This window comes from Chiloscyllium plagiosum, unplaced genomic scaffold, assembly GCF_037043375.1.
Source record: "Chiloscyllium plagiosum isolate Xiang-an unplaced genomic scaffold, Cpla_swu_hap1 HiC_scaffold_3, whole genome shotgun sequence".
In the NCBI taxonomy this organism is placed as follows: domain Eukaryota; kingdom Metazoa; phylum Chordata; class Chondrichthyes; order Orectolobiformes; family Hemiscylliidae; genus Chiloscyllium; species Chiloscyllium plagiosum.
The window spans coordinates 119,784,977-119,802,750 of record NW_028270141.1 but is presented as its reverse complement, the minus strand read 5'-3'; the positions used below and the strand labels follow the sequence as shown (position 1 = coordinate 119,802,750).

The 17,774-nt window shown below is 41.7% G+C and overlaps 1 protein-coding gene across 6 annotated transcripts in view; it reads right to left on the bottom strand.

Moving 5' to 3' along the window:
* Positions 1–17,774, bottom strand: part of afg1lb (AFG1 like ATPase b) — a 164,750-nt gene that overhangs the window by 99,327 nt on the left and 47,649 nt on the right. For 3 of the 6 annotated variants that reach the window (XM_087982918.1, XM_043687086.2, XM_043687085.2), the window contains exons 3-4: positions 10,059–10,110; positions 5,171–5,266 (exon numbers count right to left, since the gene is read on the bottom strand). The exons of 2 other annotated variants lie outside the window; for them this stretch is intronic. In XM_087982918.1, the coding sequence (XP_087839044.1) occupies positions 5,171–5,266; positions 10,059–10,110 (148 nt within the window). The remainder of the gene's footprint in view (positions 1–5,170; positions 5,267–10,058; positions 10,111–17,774) is intronic. One more of the 6 variants, XM_043687087.2, reaches the window with a different exon arrangement.

Sequence of the window (17,774 nt, the reverse complement as noted above, 5' to 3'; positions counted from 1 at the left end):
AGTGAAGGGGAGGGCAGGGATTAAATCAAAATAGAGTTGGAGGGGGAAATAATGCACTCCACTCCATCTGGTGCCCACCTCTCCCTGAACAACTCCAGGGTATTGGTGGAGACCGCATGCTCCTTCTCCAAGGACATCCGGGCTCTAACGTAACCGCGGAAGAGGGGCAGGCAGTCGGCCCAAACGACCCCCTCCAAGGCCCATTGCCTGGACCTGTTTATGACCAGTAGCACTGTTCAGTACAGTGGCAAGATGGCTTTTGGACAATAATACACATTTGTGAGTTCACATTTCCAGCTGCTTAAATTCAGTTAGCAAATAAACCTGGAATTTAAAAAGTATTGGTTACCACTTAACTATCAAACTGCTGTCAGATTCACAAATATCCTTTAAACGTGGAAATCTTAGCTAGTCTGATTTCTATGTGACTCCAAATCCACAATAATGTAATGCATACTTAACTGCCTTCTGAACTGACCAAGCAAGTCACTCAAACAACAATGATTGCGTATGTAACTGGAAAGGTCACCCAATAGCAATTAATCTACGCATTGTATTTAGATGGAATAAATACACGAACAGAGAAAAGATTTTTGCACTAAAAATGGAGACAAGGACAACTGTTCTGACAGTTATTTTCATAGAATCCCAACTTTCCATCAATGCCCCAACCTCTTGCATCACTATCCTTACACATGTCTTTTCCCACATGCCTGAAGGCTCGCCAGAGATGACAGGTCAGTGGTGTATACCGTCAGGAGACAGTAATTCTGAGATTTCTCAACAGAACCTAATAATTGTCATAGGATTTGGAAAGATAAAGCTCATACTGATTAACACCTATTGCCCTCCCCACACTGATAAATCAGTCCTCCAACATGCAGAATTCCTCTAGGAAGTGCACCATGAGTAATGAGTAGGGCAAATAATTTCCTTGACATCAATCAAGCGAAAGCGAGGATTTCAAATGCTGGAGATTACAGTAAAGAGTGTGATGCTGGAGAAGTTAAGCAAGTCAGGCAGCATCCAAGGAGCAGGAAAATCAACATTTCGGGCAAAGGGTCCTTCCTGGTAAAATGCTCTCGCCCAAAAGGTCAACCCTTTTGCTCCTCGGATGCTGCCCGACCCGCTATGCCCCTCCAGCACTACACGCTCGACTTCAACATCTATCAAACACACAGTGCCTCAGTATTGCCACTACTGACCAGGTTGGGAGAGTTCTGAAGAGCACAATTGCTGAAAGGGGTTATATAACAGACAGAGAATCAATACCGGGAAAAATGCCAAAGTGACCTCATCCTTATAATCCATTCCATGCAGATGTATCTGTCCATGACAGTATTGTTAGGATTCAAGCACTGCCTCTTGACTGCACAGTCTTTGTGGAAATTAACTCCCATCTTCGAACTGAGGACATCCCCTTTCATGTTGTGTAGCATAAACATTGTGCTAAACAGATCAATAGAAGAGACTAGATCAAGAACAGATTTAGCAGCTCCAAATGGGATATACGTGAGGTACTCCAAACATCAGCAACAGCAGAAACCATATGCCACCACAATATGTAATTTGATGGCCAAGCAAAGCTTCACTTCAGTAAAGCCTTTGATAAGGTTCCACATGGTAGGCTGTTGGAGAAAATGCAGAGGCATCGGACTGAGGGTGATTTAGCAGTTTGGATTAGAAACTGGCTTTCTGAAAGGAGGCAGAGAGTGGTGACTGATGGAAAATATTCAGCCTGGAGTCTGGTTATTAGTGGTGTGCCACAAGGATCTGTTTTGGGACCTACTGCTGTTTGTCATTTTTATAAATGACTTGGATGCAGGCATAGGTGGATGGTTAGTAAATTTGCAGATGACACTAAAATCAGTGGAGTGGTGGACAGTGTGGAAGAATGTTACAGATTGCAGGGGACTTGGATAAACTGCAAAATTGGGCTGAGAGGTGGCAAATGGAGTTCAATGCAGCTAAATGTGAGGGGATTCACTTTGGGAAGAATAACAGGAAGGCAGAATACTGGGTCAACGGAAAGATTCTTGGTAGTGTGGATATGCAGAGGGATCTTGGCGTCCATGTACATACATCCCTGAAAATTGCCACCCAGGTTGATAGTGCTGTTCAGAAGGCAGACAGTGTGTTAGGTTTGGTTGATAGAAGGATTGAGTTCCGAAGCCGTAACGTTATGCTGCAACTATACAAAACGCTAGTGTGACCGCACCTGGAATATTGAGTACAGTTCTGGTCGCCCTGCTACAGGAAGGATATGGAAGCATTGGAAAAGGTGCAGACAAGATTTACCAGAATGTCGCCTGGTCTGGAGGGAGGTTCTTATGAGGAAAGGCTAAGAGACTTGGGTCAGTTCTCATTGGAAAGAAGAAGGCTAAGAGGGGATTTGATAGAGCCATACAAGATGATCAGAGGATTAGATAGGATAGACAGTGAAAATCTTTTTCCTAGGATGATGATGTCAGCTTGTATGAGGGGGCATAACTACAAATTGAGGGGTGATAGATTTAAGACAGATGTCAGAGGCAGGTTCTTTATTCAGAGAGTGGTAAGGGCGTGGAATGCCCTTCCTGCCAATGTAGTTAATTCAACCACATTAGGGAGATTCAAACAATCCTTGAATAAGCACATGGATGACGATGGGATAGTGTAGGGGGATGAGTTCACAGGTCGACGCAACATTGAGGGCCGAAGGGCCTGTTCTGCGCTGTATTGTTCTATGTTCACTTTATCATTGACATCAAGCCTGGTTTCATGAGAAATGTATAAGGAACAGCACCATCTAAAAATAAGATACTAATCTGGTGAAACTTACAGAGGCAAATGATTTCCATGACTAAATCACCAATCAAACCTGTTTTATAGTTACATCTAATTGCAACTGATGGTGGACAATAAAACAGCTAACTTAAGGAGATGGCTCAATGAATGTCTCTATTATGATGCAGCCCAACATCTAAATGCAAAAGACAGAGGTGAGGAATTCTAATTAACTTTCACAACAGTGCAATGTACCCACTCAGAATGCAGTCATGCAGCAGCATCCAAAGGTACTATGCAGGCCTTATTCGAGGATAAATAACACATACATATGATTACATAAAAAGCGACAAACATGCAACTAAAATTTTAAATGGAACATTAACCATTTGATGATCCATTTTAGCCTCCTCTGAAGGAACCCAGCATCAGATACCAGTTTTCAGCAAATTCAATTTGGTTTGAGATACCAAAATATGGCCAAGCATGCTCTAAACAGCAAAGTCCGAGTTCAACAACACCCCTGTTGTAGAACCCAAGAACCGTGGTGCACCCTTAGCCAAGCTCTTCCATTTACTGTAACACTGGCATCTATCCCACAAGGTTGAAAACTGGTCTGACTGAAATTTGTCCACAACTCCTGTACAGCCAACAATCAGCCTTCAGTCTCCTCTCAATGATCAGCAAACTGATAGAAAAATTGCTACAGGACAGCTACAAATAGATGCTCAGTTCAGGTCTGCCAAGATCACTTGTCTCCAAACTTCATTTCAGCATTGGTTCTGTTCGGAGGTTGAAGATGTATACTGTACCTTAAGAGAGAGTGAATGTTGTTCTGAACTGAGAGATTACAAGCACCTCTGTATATGACTGGATAGCTGTCCCAGAGTGTACTGGAAAATTGAAAATATGTAAATTTTGGCTGTAAAATGGATACCTGAATTTTGGTTGCTGTTTTGACAACAATCCAAATGTAACCAGTTTAAATTATGCCCCAGCATACTAAAACCTAATCGACTTTGAATTTACTATTTTGCCAACCAATGAGTCAATCCGATGTTGGGGAGGTATAAAATGCAGACCTTTTGAAAATTGGTCAGAGAGCAACTGCCATCGAGACAGAAATGCACAGAGAGCTAACATCTTGCTCTCCAACAAATTAGGAAACACTCTCTGTCATATCTTTTCATATAGAGGTGTTAAAGGGTTAATTTGCTGACATGCAAGAAACTGGATGTCGGGGGAGGGGTTTGTTTTTCGGTCTTGCAGACAGGATGTGACAATCTAATCATATTTTGGTAATGCTACAGTTTAAAGGAATAACCTCATCTCACACTGTTATAAGGAATAATCTCAACATATTGTTTCCGGAAATAATCTAATCGATCTACATTGTTTTTGGGTGGCATGTGACAATGGGGGAGTGACAGGGGATTGTGTCTTGTGTGCATGACTGACTGTGATTTAAAACCCTGTATGAAGGGAGAATGATTCCCTTGATCAGAAAGCCTCGCTTGACGTGTTCCACAAGCATCGTGAAGAGTGTTAAATCATCCTCTAAAAGCTTGTACTTGCTGAAATAAACTATGGCGGCTCACAGATGTTGGTGTATTACAGTTGCATCAAGCGTGTAGGAATCTCAAGAAGGGAACCTAACAATTTGAAACATACTCACAGTAAAAAGAAAGACAATGACACAGGGAGATCATCAGCTGGAAGAAGAAAGATACAGAAGATGACATCAGCTGTGCGGTTTTGAAACTAAGTTGATGTAATTTTAATAAGTGTTTTATTGGAACAGCATATTGTTATAAATGTGGAGGCAGATAATAAGCAGTTAAGAGAAAGGGGGGCTTAGAATTGTGAATAGTTGTTTAATATTCATTTTTACACTTGAAAAATAAACTGATGTTATTTTCTTTAAATAATGGAATTTCTGAGTTCTCTGCCACTCATTTTAATAGGTTGCAAGGCGAGGTTAGCTTTTCTGAGTGTTTGGTTTAATTAACAGAGGGGTTCACCTCTGTGTTGTAACAGTTCAAACATAGATAAAAAGAGCATAATAGTAGTCAAGGCAAGTATCAGTGATCTTGATGACACTTTTTTAAACTAATTCAGCACAACAGCACCATTAGAATACTCATGTTATTCTGGATTGGCAGAAACATTTTACTTTTCAGATTCCTACCTAACACAAAAGAAGGCGGTTGTGGTCGTTGGAACCTAAACATCTCAGCCTCAGGACTTCACTGCACAAGTTCCTCAGGGCAGGAACTTGGCCTAATTATCTTCAACTGTTTCATCAATAACCCTCACTCCATCATAAGGTCTGAAGTGGGGATGTTCATTATTTGCACAATGTACAGCATTATTTGCAAATCTACACATAATGTTGCATACCTACCACCATATCTAGCATCATCATCTTTGGATTTTCTACCGTCAACACTTTGGTGGTCAAACTTCACCAGAAACATATCTGTATTAGCCAATGTAAATACTGTGAATAAAAGAGCAGATAGAGGCTGGGCATTACATGGAGTCCCTCACCAAAGCTTTTTCACTACTTCGAAACCATTAGTTAGGATCAGGATTGAATATTCGCCATTTACGTGGATGGGTGCCTCCAAGTTATCCATGATAAAATAGCCTGTTTGACTGATATCCCATTCATCAACTGAATATTCACTCCATTCTCAAAGTGATACAACACAGCTAAAAAGTATACCATCTACAGGCTGCACTGCTGCACCTCCCAATCCCCAAGTTTTAATGGCAGCAAGGAAAAGTGCAACCTACGCATGGGAACACCTCTACTCCCCAATGCCCCTCAAAGTAATATGCTATCCCAATTTGGAAATATATTGCTAGTCATTTACTGTTACTCAGTTGAACTCCTGGAACCCCTTATCTAATATCAGAGTGCAGTTAGGAGTATTTTTGCAACATGGAGTGTTGCTGAAGAAAGTTGATTTTGCCATGAATGGAAATAAAAGTTAATTAAAAACTAATAATACTGTTGTTGTCCCTTTCACACACACAACTTTGGTTGCAGAGATGACCTTAGTTCTGTGGATGAAGATACGGAATCAGTTTGGGTAAAGATTATAAATAATAAAGGCAAGAAGTCATTTGTGGCAGTTGATTCTAAGCAATCAGAGTTTAGGGGAGAGTACAGTGGAAGAAACAATAGAAACTGGTGAGAGTAGTGATTGGGACCAGGTGGATCTCGTTGTTGATTGGGGTTGTTAACCTAGGCCAATCACAAAAGCCTCAGCTGACTAAAATAACCAGGTGATCAGTTGAGGACTGACTCCGAGCTGGCTGGTTGTAGCCAGTGTACTGTGCACTACCAAATAAAGGATGATTTGGTGAAAGAAACTGGCCTCTGTGTGGTTATTTCAGAGACCATGAGTGATTTTAATCTACATATACATTGGATGAATAAAACTGACAGGAGGAACTTGGAGAACAAGTTCATGGAGTGTTTTTGAAGCACTTTCTTGCAGCAGCAGAACTAACTAGAATGCAGGCTGTCCTAGATTTGGTAATGCACAATGAAGCAGGTTTAATTCATGACATTATTATTAAAGACAACCTAAAGTAGCTTTAATCACAATATAAGTGAATTTCACAATCAATCAGGTTGAGGGAGAGAAGAGTAGATCTCAGGTTTAAATTGAAGTGCAGTTATGAAGGAATGATAACAGAGCTGGCTAAAGCTAACTGAAAAGTTAAATTCCTGTCACTATCACTGAACCTAAGTATTTCAGAACACTGTGAACAAATACATTCCAGTGAAAAAGAAAGATTCTAAGGGAAGGATGCACCATCTGTGGGCGGCATAGTGGCACAGTGGTTAGCACTGCTGCCTCACAGCGCCAGAGACCCGGGTTCAATTGTGTGGAGTTTGCACATTCTCCCCGTGTCTGCGTGGGTTTCCTCCGGGTGCTCCGGTTTCCTCCCACAGTCCAAAGATGTGTAGGTCAGGTGAATTGGCCATGCTAAATTGCCCGTAGTGTTAGGTGAAGGGGTAAATGTAGGGGTATGGGTGGGTTGCGCTACGGCAGGTCGGTGTGGACTTGTTGGGCCGAAGGGTCTGTTTCCACACTGTAAGTAATCTAACCTAATCTAATCAATGCAGAAAAGAAAGATATATTAAATTTGTATGAACAAGTATAAAAATTGGAAGTAAAAGCATAAAATTCCACAAGGATGTTAAAAGATGGCAGGTCAAAAGATTGCACAGCATATAAAGATAACAAAGAATGACTAAAAGCTTAATAAGGTGGGAGAAATTCAAAAGTGAGATAAAGCTAGTTAGAACTGTCATAACGGATAACTAGCGCTTCTATAGAGAAGTAAAAAGGAAATGAATAAGTGAATGTTGCTTCTTTAGAAAAAAGAATCTGGGAAATTAATAATGAAAATAGGGAAAGGGATGATGAATAGAAAAGAGTAGAAACATATAAATGTAGAGGAAGAGAAGGCCATGTGGCCACTGAGCACACATAGCACTCAAACATATTCACAGTTGTTCCTCTACCTGTCTATCTCATACTCTTGCTCTCGGCCCCTTGAAACTTCAGCTTCTAGAAATCTATTTCTTTCTTAAAGGTATTCAGTGACTTCCGTAGCCTTCAGTGGTTAAGAATTCACCAGGTTCTCCATCTCAGTGAATACATTTCTCCTCACCTCAGTCCAAAATGGCCTAGATATTTTCTTAGATAAGGAGACCACAAGTACATAAAATATTCCACGTGTGGTCTCATCAAGGTCGTGTACAGCTCCAATTCCTTGCTTCTGTACTCCAACCATTTTGCAACAAAGGCCAACATACCAAATGCCTTTCTAACTGCTCGCTGCATCTGCAAACTTGCTCTCAGTGAACAGAAGAAGGACACCCAGATCATTTGGACCTCAATATCTACGAATTCATCACCATTTAAATACTCCTCTGCCTTCTATCTTTCCTACTAAAATTGATAGCAGCACACTTATCCATTCACTCAACTTGTCTAAATCACCATGAAGCCTCTTTACATCCTCCATACCATTCACAATACCACTAAACCAGCAACGGTGGAAGTATTGCACTTGATTTCCTCATGCATCTCTTTTACTGCAGAGGAGAAAAACAGCATTCTGGAAATAATTGTGATTCGGAATCTGAAAGGGAGTGAGGAACTAAAACAATTAAAATCACCAAAGAAACAAAAATAAAAAAAGAGTGCTGACAAAACTTTTAGCATTAAAATCTGACAAGTTCCCTGGTCCTGATGGACTTCATCCTGGTTGTAAAAGACAGCACATGTGAAGACATTAGATGGATTAGTATTAATTTTCCAGAATTCCCTGGATTCTGGAAAAGATTAGAAGATATCAAAGAGAAAGAGGTACTATAGACCAATTAGCCTAACATCTGTCATGTATTTATCCAAATGTCTATTAAACACTGTAATTGTACCTGCATCTATCACTTCCTCTTGCTCTTCATGTCACATACTAACCACTCTCTGTTAAAAAAACTGCCTCTCATGTACTTTTTAAATTATTCTCCTTTCATCTTAAAAATATACCCCATGGTTTTGTACTCCCCCATCTTACAGAAAAGACTTCATCTATGCCCTCCATGACTTTATAAATCTCTGTGAGACCACCTTTCAAACTCCTACATCCCAGTGAAGGAGGTCCCAGTCTATCCAGCCTCTCCTTATAACTCAAGTCCTCCATTCCTGGCAATATCCTGGTAAATCTTTTCTGAGCCCCCTCAAGTTTAATAAAATCCTTCCTATAACAGGGTGACTCGAACTACACACAGTACTCCAGAAGAGGTCTCACCAATGTCCTGTACAAACTCAACATAACATCCCAACTCCTGTACCCAAAGGTCTGAGTAATGAAGGCAAACGTGCTAAATGCCTTCTTCATAATCTACCTGTGCTTCAAATTCCAAAGAGTTATGTATCTGAACCCATCTGTTTCTCTTCTACTACATTACCCAGGACCCTGTCCTTCTTTGTGACTTCAAAACAAAGCATACCTCCTCTCGTCAGTTCTGTCGAGCACTGCTTGCTGGGATATCATGAAACAAACAAAGTAAATTAAAGAAATTTGTGTCTATCACACTAACGAATAAAGACAGTGAAAAGAACATTGTTCGGCCTGCAGCCTTGTTATCCCCATGAAATTAAACATTATAAACAGTATTGAAAAAAATAGAACATGGTATCCCTCACGCAAATTTCACAGTGACTATTTTTGAAGACTGCTGCTCTATTTCTACATTACCACAGTTCAAGTATTTTGGCATCAACAAGCTTTTCTTTTGTTTCCTCCCATTATGAAGATCTGAAGTTTCATTCAGTTTATTCTGTTCCATTATTCTAACTAGTGTAAAGTTCAAATACTCAATGGACTGAATATATTCAAATTGGACACCATTCAAAAATAAAGTCGCCACTTGGGACAACTTGGGGAAAGCAATTTTAAAAATGTGAAGTGACCTCCTATGGCATACCTCACAACAATTCGGAATAAGTTCCAATTATTAGACCCAATGAATAAGCCAAGCTCTATTTTCTGGTACCTGGGATCGTTACTAATATTTTGGTGAAAGATAGTCCTCTGGTTTTAATAGCACTGGAAACAATTCGTCTGGAATTTGGCACCAGTAGAAGGTTGGTGACCTTCAGGCGGTTACCTGGTGCTGCTATTAAATGTCGCATAAGCAACAGAAGGCTATGCTACACAACATAAATCACTTGCATTGTACTAGGAACATTTAAAATCTAACATTTTATTAATTACCTTTCATCTTTCTAAATAAAAAGAATACTGGAAAAGCTGAATCTACAACATAGTCAGAGTGTTACATCTGCACACACTTTCTGCCGTGATTATTTAGTTTGCTTCTTTGGCTCATTCAAACTAAACTGTAGAGAATCTTGCATTTCTAACCTACTCACTCCGCTACTCTGCTTTCCAAATTGCTGTAAGTTTTGATTTTTAACAATAGCTTTTGACACTTTTATAAAACAATCCGATTTTCTCAGTATAGAACAGAAAATTTTAAAATGAAAAGTGAACAATGCCTGCACACTCTGCCAAAAGATCCATAGACTCTAATCTCACTTCATCTGATCTGACAGCACAATAGAAGATCAGCTAATGCAGTATAATTATGTTTGAAATGTATGAGAAAAACAAAAATCAGTCAAATCAACAGTAGCCATAAATCAAATGGCAGCTTAACATGCCTGGGTGCAGACACAATTATAATCAAGACTTACCAACATCTCCATACACATAAAGGCCTTTTGGAGGTATAGATCTTTCAAAAAACTGCAAACACAACATAAGGAACAGACATTTTCAGTGGTCGTTAAGCAAAATGAAAAGCACTGTACATATTTTCCACTTTTTAAAATGTTATTCTGCTCTCAATTGATTGTTTCATTCGGAGCTAACCATTGAGACAAGGACATGAAAACACAAGAGGGGTATGTATGGAATGGATGCACATATACAGCAAAGATAAGCCTGAGATACAAAATTGGAAGGTGGACCTCAAGCACACACAAAATGAAGGACCCCACAACTGGGAGAGGAGTGGGGAGGGAAGGAGGCCAAGGGTGGGGAGAAGAGTTCAAGCAAATGGGGTTAGTGAAAGAGACAGGGGACAGGAATGACAAGCGAGAGAAAATGAGGAAAGTACAGACGGATACGTTCCGCCTTGATTATTAATTTGCAAAGCTCCACAGTAGTCATACAAATTCTCAACAGTTTTTGTGTTATAATGCTCTTCAAAGAGTTCCAGAGACAGGTCAAAAGTGGCGAATAACATTAAAACACATCAGTTTGAGTGTCGATTGGCTTTTCCTTTTGATACCAGTATACCCCTGCTGGTTAATTTGACATATATTAGTTAAGTTGAAACTTTATTGCTGGAACAGCACAGCAGGTCAGGCAGCATCCAGGGAACAGGAGATTCGACGTTTCGGGCACAGGCCCTTCTTCAGGAATGAGCAGAGAGTGTTCAGCAGGAGAAGATAAAAGGTAGGGAGGAGGGACTTGGAGGAGGGGCGTTGGAAATGTGATAGGTGGAAAGAGGTCAAGGTGAGGGTGATAGGTCGGAGTAGGATGGAGGCGGAGAGGTCAAGAAGAAGACTGCAGGTCAGGAAGGCGGTGCCGGGCTGGAGGGATCCGGATGAGACAAGGTGGGGGGAGGGGGGATGAAGAAACTGGTGAAGTCCAAGTTCATCCCCTTCATCCCCCCTCCCCCCACCTTGTCTCAGCCGGATCCCTCCAGCCCGGCACCGCCTTCCTGACCTGCAGTCTTCTTCTTGACCTCTCCGCCTCCATCCTACTCCGACCTATCACCCTCACCTTGACCTCTTTCCACCTATCACATTTCCAACTCCCCTCCTCCAAGTCCCTCCTCCCTACCTTTTATCTTCTCCTGCTGAACACTCTCTGCTCATTCCTGAAGAAGGGCCTGTGCCCGAAACGTCGAATCTCCTGTTCCCTGGATGCTGCCTGACCTGCTGTGCTGTTCCAGCAATAAAGTTTCAACTTTGATCTCCAGCATCTGCAGACCTCACTTTCTCCTCATATATTAGTTAAGGCCATATAAAAAGAGAGCTTTAAGCAGTACATAAGTCATCTGATTAAACAATTACTTCACACACAATAAACATGTTCCAACAATAGTAATTTATAATCAAATAACACTATCAATACAGAAAAGTGTTCAAAGGCGCCTGACAGGAGCCTTATTCAATAAGATTGGACATCAGACCACATAAAGAGCCATAAGGCAGATGACAAAAGATGGTCAAAGGACTATGTTTTACAAAACGTATCAGAAGAGAAAAAAAGACAGACAAATGAAGGGTTCATGAAGGGATTGCACTGACCAGGGCCTTAGTAGCTGCTGAAAGCATTGCCACCAACAAGAGTTATTTTAAAGTGTCCAGGATATAGAGAAGCACCAAAATTAGTGCAAAATTAACATTTTTCAGGAACTATGGTTAGAGAAAGTTACAAAGATAGAGACAGGCAAGACATTTGATGGATTCAAAACCAAGAAAGAAAATTTAAAAATGTATGTGTTCCTAAATCCTAAGCAAATGTCAGTCAAAGAGCCCAGTGATGATGGGTGAGTGGACTTGTGTGCATTGAGACACAGAAAGGAGATATGAAGGACCTGAAGTGTGTAGCAAACAGAGCATGGGAGCAGTATATTAGGATAGCCAATACAGAGTTGTACAGCATGGAAACAAACCCTTCAGTCCAATTCATCCATGCCGACCAATAGTTGATTCCAAGTATGGAGGGATATTCTTTTGAGGACTGTTATTATTTGTTATTTATATAAACGATTTGGATGAAAATTTAGGAGGCATAGTTAGTTGGTGCCATGTGATGAACACCAAACTTGGTAGTTATAGTCAACAGTGAAGAAGGTTATCTAAGATCAAAAAGAGAGCTTGATCAATTGGGCCAATGGGCTGAAGCGTGGCAGATAGTGCAAACAAGGGCAAAACTTATGTAGTTAATGGCAGAGTCCTGGGTAATGTTGTCAAATGGAGAGACTTAGGGGTTCAGGTACATAGGTGCATCCCAAGTAGAGAGGGTGGTAAAGGTGGTATTTAACACACTTGCCTTCATTGCTCACAGCATTGGGTATCAGACTTGAGAAGCATGTTGAGGTTGTACAGGACATTGGTGAGGCCCCCTTTGGAGTAACATGTACAGTTCTGGTCTGCTATAAGAAGATTATTATTAATAAATTGGAGAGGGTTCAGAAAGGATTTACCAGGATGTTCCTGGGAATGGAGGGTTTGAGCTAGAGTGAGGTGCTGAATAGGCTGGGCTTCTTTCCCCCGGAGGATCGGAGGTTGACGGGTAACATCATAAAGATTTATAAAATCATGAGGGGCATTGGTAAGGTGAATAGCAAAGGTATTTTCCTTAGGGTGGGGGATTTCAAACTAGGGAGAATATTTTGTAAGATGAGAGAAGACAGACATAAAAGACATACAGAGGATAGTTCGTGTGTGAAATAAACTGCCAAAGAAAGTGGTAGATGCAGGTACAGTTATAACATTTAAAAGACATTTGGAAGGTATATGAATAGGAAAGGTTTGGAGGAATATGGGCCAAATGCAGGAAAGTGGGACTAGAGTCGTTTAAGAAACTTGGTCGGCATGGACAAATTGAACCAAAGAGTCTGCTTCTGTGCTGTAGCACGCTGTGACTCTATGAGGGGTGGAGTAGCTTCAGCTTGTGCTCAATCGAATTTAGAAGAGCAAGTGGAAGCCTTATTGCCACATAAGATTCTTAAGGCATTTGACATGCTAGATGATTAAAGATTGTTTAGCTTTGTGGGAGAGTTCAGAATCAGAAGGCATAATCTCAGAGTAACAGGCTGCTCACTTTAGACACAGATTAGGAGGAATTTCTTCTCTCAAAAGGGGTGTTAATTTGTGGAATTCTTTACCATAAAGGACTGTCAAGGCTGAGTTGTTAAGTATGTTCAAGAGCTGATAAGGACAGATTTTTAAGCAATAAGGGAATCAAAGGTTATGGGGAACAGCAACAAAGTGGAGTTGAGGATTTTCATCAGGGATTTTGCTCGAAACGTCAATTTTCCTGCTCCTCGGATGCTGCCTGACCTGCTGTGCTTTTCCAACACCACTCTGGTCTAAACTCTGGTTTCCAGCATCTGCAGTGCTCAATTTTGCCTACCTTAATGTCTTACCATGCGTCTCACCATCAAGTTTTGGTGACACCTCTTGGGAACCACCTTGAGACGCTATTACTCTTTTAAAAGTGCCATACAAATGCAAATTGTTCTGGGATCGGGTGAGAGGATTATCAGCAAGGATACCTGTCGAATTCTCTATTTGTCTTTGAATAATACTATCGAATATTTAAACATCGATTAACAGGCAGAACAAAAATCTAATCTGAAAATATTGAAAAACCAGAAAATCCTCACTACTAAAGTGGTATCAACTTACCACATATTCAAGTTTCGCTCTAGGACTTAAACACACCAGCCACTACCTCAGATGCAAGCATGTTGGCAAATCATATAAAACTGACACACAACAGAATTTATTTTACATGGGAGGGAGATTTTATAATTATGAACCTAGTATTATGCTAAATATTCTTATGAAAGTTTATCAGTAAGTTTATTTCAACTATAAATTCAAAATTAGTTTTCCTGTCACAAGTTCGAAACATTTGATCTGAGTGAAATTCTGGAAGTGTTCTTTAATTTACAAGATTAGCAGCAAAACAGTATCAATATTTTTGGAAATGACATACAAATGTAGTGTATATTTCATCAACTGATACAGTAATTGCTCATTTTCTAGTAGTGTTATCATAAGCTACTTTCTTTTTCCATATTAATGAGAGTATGAAAGATGCCTATTTAGTTGTCATGATTATTTCCCTGTCATTAAGGTGAAGATGTCATAAATGTTTCACTGATATTGTAATTGAACAATAAGCTCCTAAAGGCTACATACTTGAATTTTCATGGGCTGTCGACACTCTAAATAATCAGTTCCCTGTCACCAACTGTTTCAATTTTCCTTTCTCACTTACCCCGTCTAACAGTAGTATTTTATATTGGAGCATTGACAAGCCCGGAGTAGCTGCATAATTTTACAGGTATTAGTTGCCAAATGGCCAGGCTTGATATCAGAGCCCAGAGCGCACATGCAATGGGTAGAATCTTGTCTCAAAAAACATGTGTGGATGGCAGCCTAAAAGCAGAACGTATTTCCCTACAGGGACAGTTTCCTCATCCAGCTATGTTATTCTCAGTGCATTGTATATTCACGTGTGGGCGAAACACCAAGTTTTATGGACAGGTGAACAGCAGGTTTTGTCCCCTGCCAGGTCCTTCCAGACTCCACATTTAAAAAACACACGAACAGATCATCCTTCGTCATTTCCTCCACCTCCAAATGGACCCCACCACCAAGGACATATTTCCCTCCCCACCCCTATCAGCTTTCCGGAAAGACCACTCCCTCCACGACTCCCTCGTCAGATCCACACCCCCCACCAACCCAAACTCCACTCCCGGCGCCTTCCCCTGCAACCACAAAAGATGCAAAACTTGCGCCCACACCTCCCCACTCACTTCCCTCCAAGGCCCCAAGGGATCCTTCAATATCCATTAGAAATTCACCTGCACCTCCACACACATCATTTACTGCATCGGCTGCACCCGATGTGGCCTCCTATACATTGGGGAGACAGGCCGCCTACTTGCGGAACGTTTCAGAGAACACCTCTGGGACACCCGCACCAATCAACCCAACCACACCGCGACTGAATACTTTAATTTCCCCTCCCAATCCGCCAAGGACATGCAGGTCCATGGCCTCCTCTATCGCCAGACCATGGCAACACGACGCCTGGAGGAAGAGCGACTCATCTTCCACCTAGGAATCCTCCAACCACAAGGGATGAATGCAGATTTCTCCAGCTTCCTCATTTCCCCTCCCCCACCTTTTCTCAGTCCCAACCCTCAGACTCAGCACCGCCTTCTTGACCTGCAATCTTCTTCCCGACTTCTCTGCCCCCACCCCCTCTCCGGCCTATCACCCTCACCTTAACCTCCTTCCACCTATCGCATTCCCAACGCCCCTCCCCCCCAAGTCCCTCCACCCTACCTTTTATCTTAGCCTGCTTGGCACACTTTCCTCATTCCTGAAGAAGGGCTTATGCCCGAAACATCGATTCTCCTTCTCCTTTGATGCTGCCTGACCTGCTGCACTTTTCCAGCAACACATTTTTAAGCTCTGATCCCCAGCATCTGCAGTCCTCACTTTCTCCTAGCACTTGATTTCTGCAATCCAGGAGCATCATTCAACCTCTGCTCACCATCTCTAAACACCCCAGACGTCAGTGACAAGGCAAAAAGCAGCATCATGGTTCAGCAATGCCTCCTTCGAGGTTCTTTGCTTTAGGGACAACAACAGACCATCTTGACTGACAAAGGCAGTTTAACAGGCATAACTGCAGAGGTCAGTACCCCTGGATAGTTCAAGAAAAACTGACTCCAGTGCCACAAAGGCACGAATGATCTGCTGTGCTCTGCCAGTTTATGTTGCACTGTCTACTCAATGCATCTTGCTCCTAGGAGTCCGAGTTAGCACTATAAATTTGCCATTGCACACAAGACCCTCATCAGATATCATCATCCGTCACTTAATTGCAGCTACCAATGCACCAAGAATTGCACCACACTGGTATTGACTTTCACACATCTTCTAGGATTCATACTTAAAATATGAAAGAACTTATACAACACTCAACAGTTCACACATCACCAGCTCACTGATCTTTCTTCACAGCTGGAAGAATATACATATTTGATCAATTTTCATCAAAGGCTTGTAGAGGACGAGGACAAAGTCACAAAACATAGCTTTGGAATGAACACCTCAATTACCTCAGGCAGAACATAATATAATGCTGCATTGATTCACATCAACTCTAGTTCTTTGATGTTACTAAACTCAGAATCCCTAAACTCCTAAGTCACCGATACGACACTCTTTTTACCAGTAATACACAGAGAATTACAGCTCTGGGGATTGACATCTTACTTTGTTTGTATCAATGCAGACATAGTGCTCAGGTATCCACGTTAATGTCTCTTTCTTCTTCTCTCCTTCACAGATGAACGTGCACAAAAAAAGCACAATGTGCATAGATGAGGAGAATCTGCCTGACTTGGGCTTCTTTCCCCTTTGAGAGACAGAGACCGACGAGTTGCGAGGACAGAAAGGGGATCATGCATATGCTGAAGGGGAGAATGAATATCTACAGCCATCAAATGAGAAACACTCATGCAGCTACTCCCAGCTGCACATCAAGCACCAACCTTTATAAAATCTTGGGCAAGGGGGCTGGCTCCTAGGTCTAACAAACCTTGATGTTTTTCAAAACAGCTTGCAGATCATACACTGAAGCCAAGACTGAGAGAAAGGCCTTAAATCCCAGGTCCGTCTCCATAGCATCTGGCAGAATATCGAGGACGAACAGTCACAGGCCTTAAAGGATGCTCCATCATTGGCCTTCGTCCCCATCCTTCATCAGGACAGCAACGTATACCTCAGTAGACATTCTTGTCAGAGATGATTCAGGGTCATATTCTGATGAGACAGCACTGACATGAACTTAATAGAAAAGAAAGAAATAGGCGAAGGTCTCTGACACTTGGAGGACTGATAGCGACCAGGCACCTATTGAGTCCAACATAGATGAGCCTTCGAACTTGGCCAGTAATGCACAGACAAGCAGGTGATCATCTATAAAAGGTATCAGAGATCATATGGAGACTGAAGCATATGGCAAAGATGTTTGCCCAAGTTCTGTCTGATGCTGTGGCTCCAGCACACAAGTACATAGCTGCCTCCATGGACCTGCTGATGGGTGTGATGAAACCTCGTCCAGCAGAACAATCAATAACTACCAGATATCCTCGGGGACCTTTGCTTCATCTCCTGAATCATGGACATATTCATAGACTGGCTAGGCGAGAGGGAGCTAAGGGAGATCAACCTTCTTCCATGTACCCCAACCCCCACTGGATCAGGCAGATTCTATTGCACACCAACAGGGAACAGGATCAGCAACCAGACCTCCTTCTAGCAGAGGCTCAAGCACCTCAGCGGATCAGGCTGAGGAGGTTACAATTACACAAGAGACCCCCAGCAGCCAAAACAATCTAAGCCCCACACCACCATATGATACCCACCAAAAGCTTCCCATGTAATGAGGCAAAGCAGCCAGCAGGCTTCCTCAAACTCAGCTTTGTCTGCTGAGGTGGCAGCAAGGCGTAGCTGTAGGCACAGAAGGATAAAATAACATTGAATTCACTCTGGTGTCAGGCGGCAACATTCTGTAGCATTATATTTGATATAATTATAACACTTTGTGTGACAGTCCTGTAATCTCTTCATATCTGT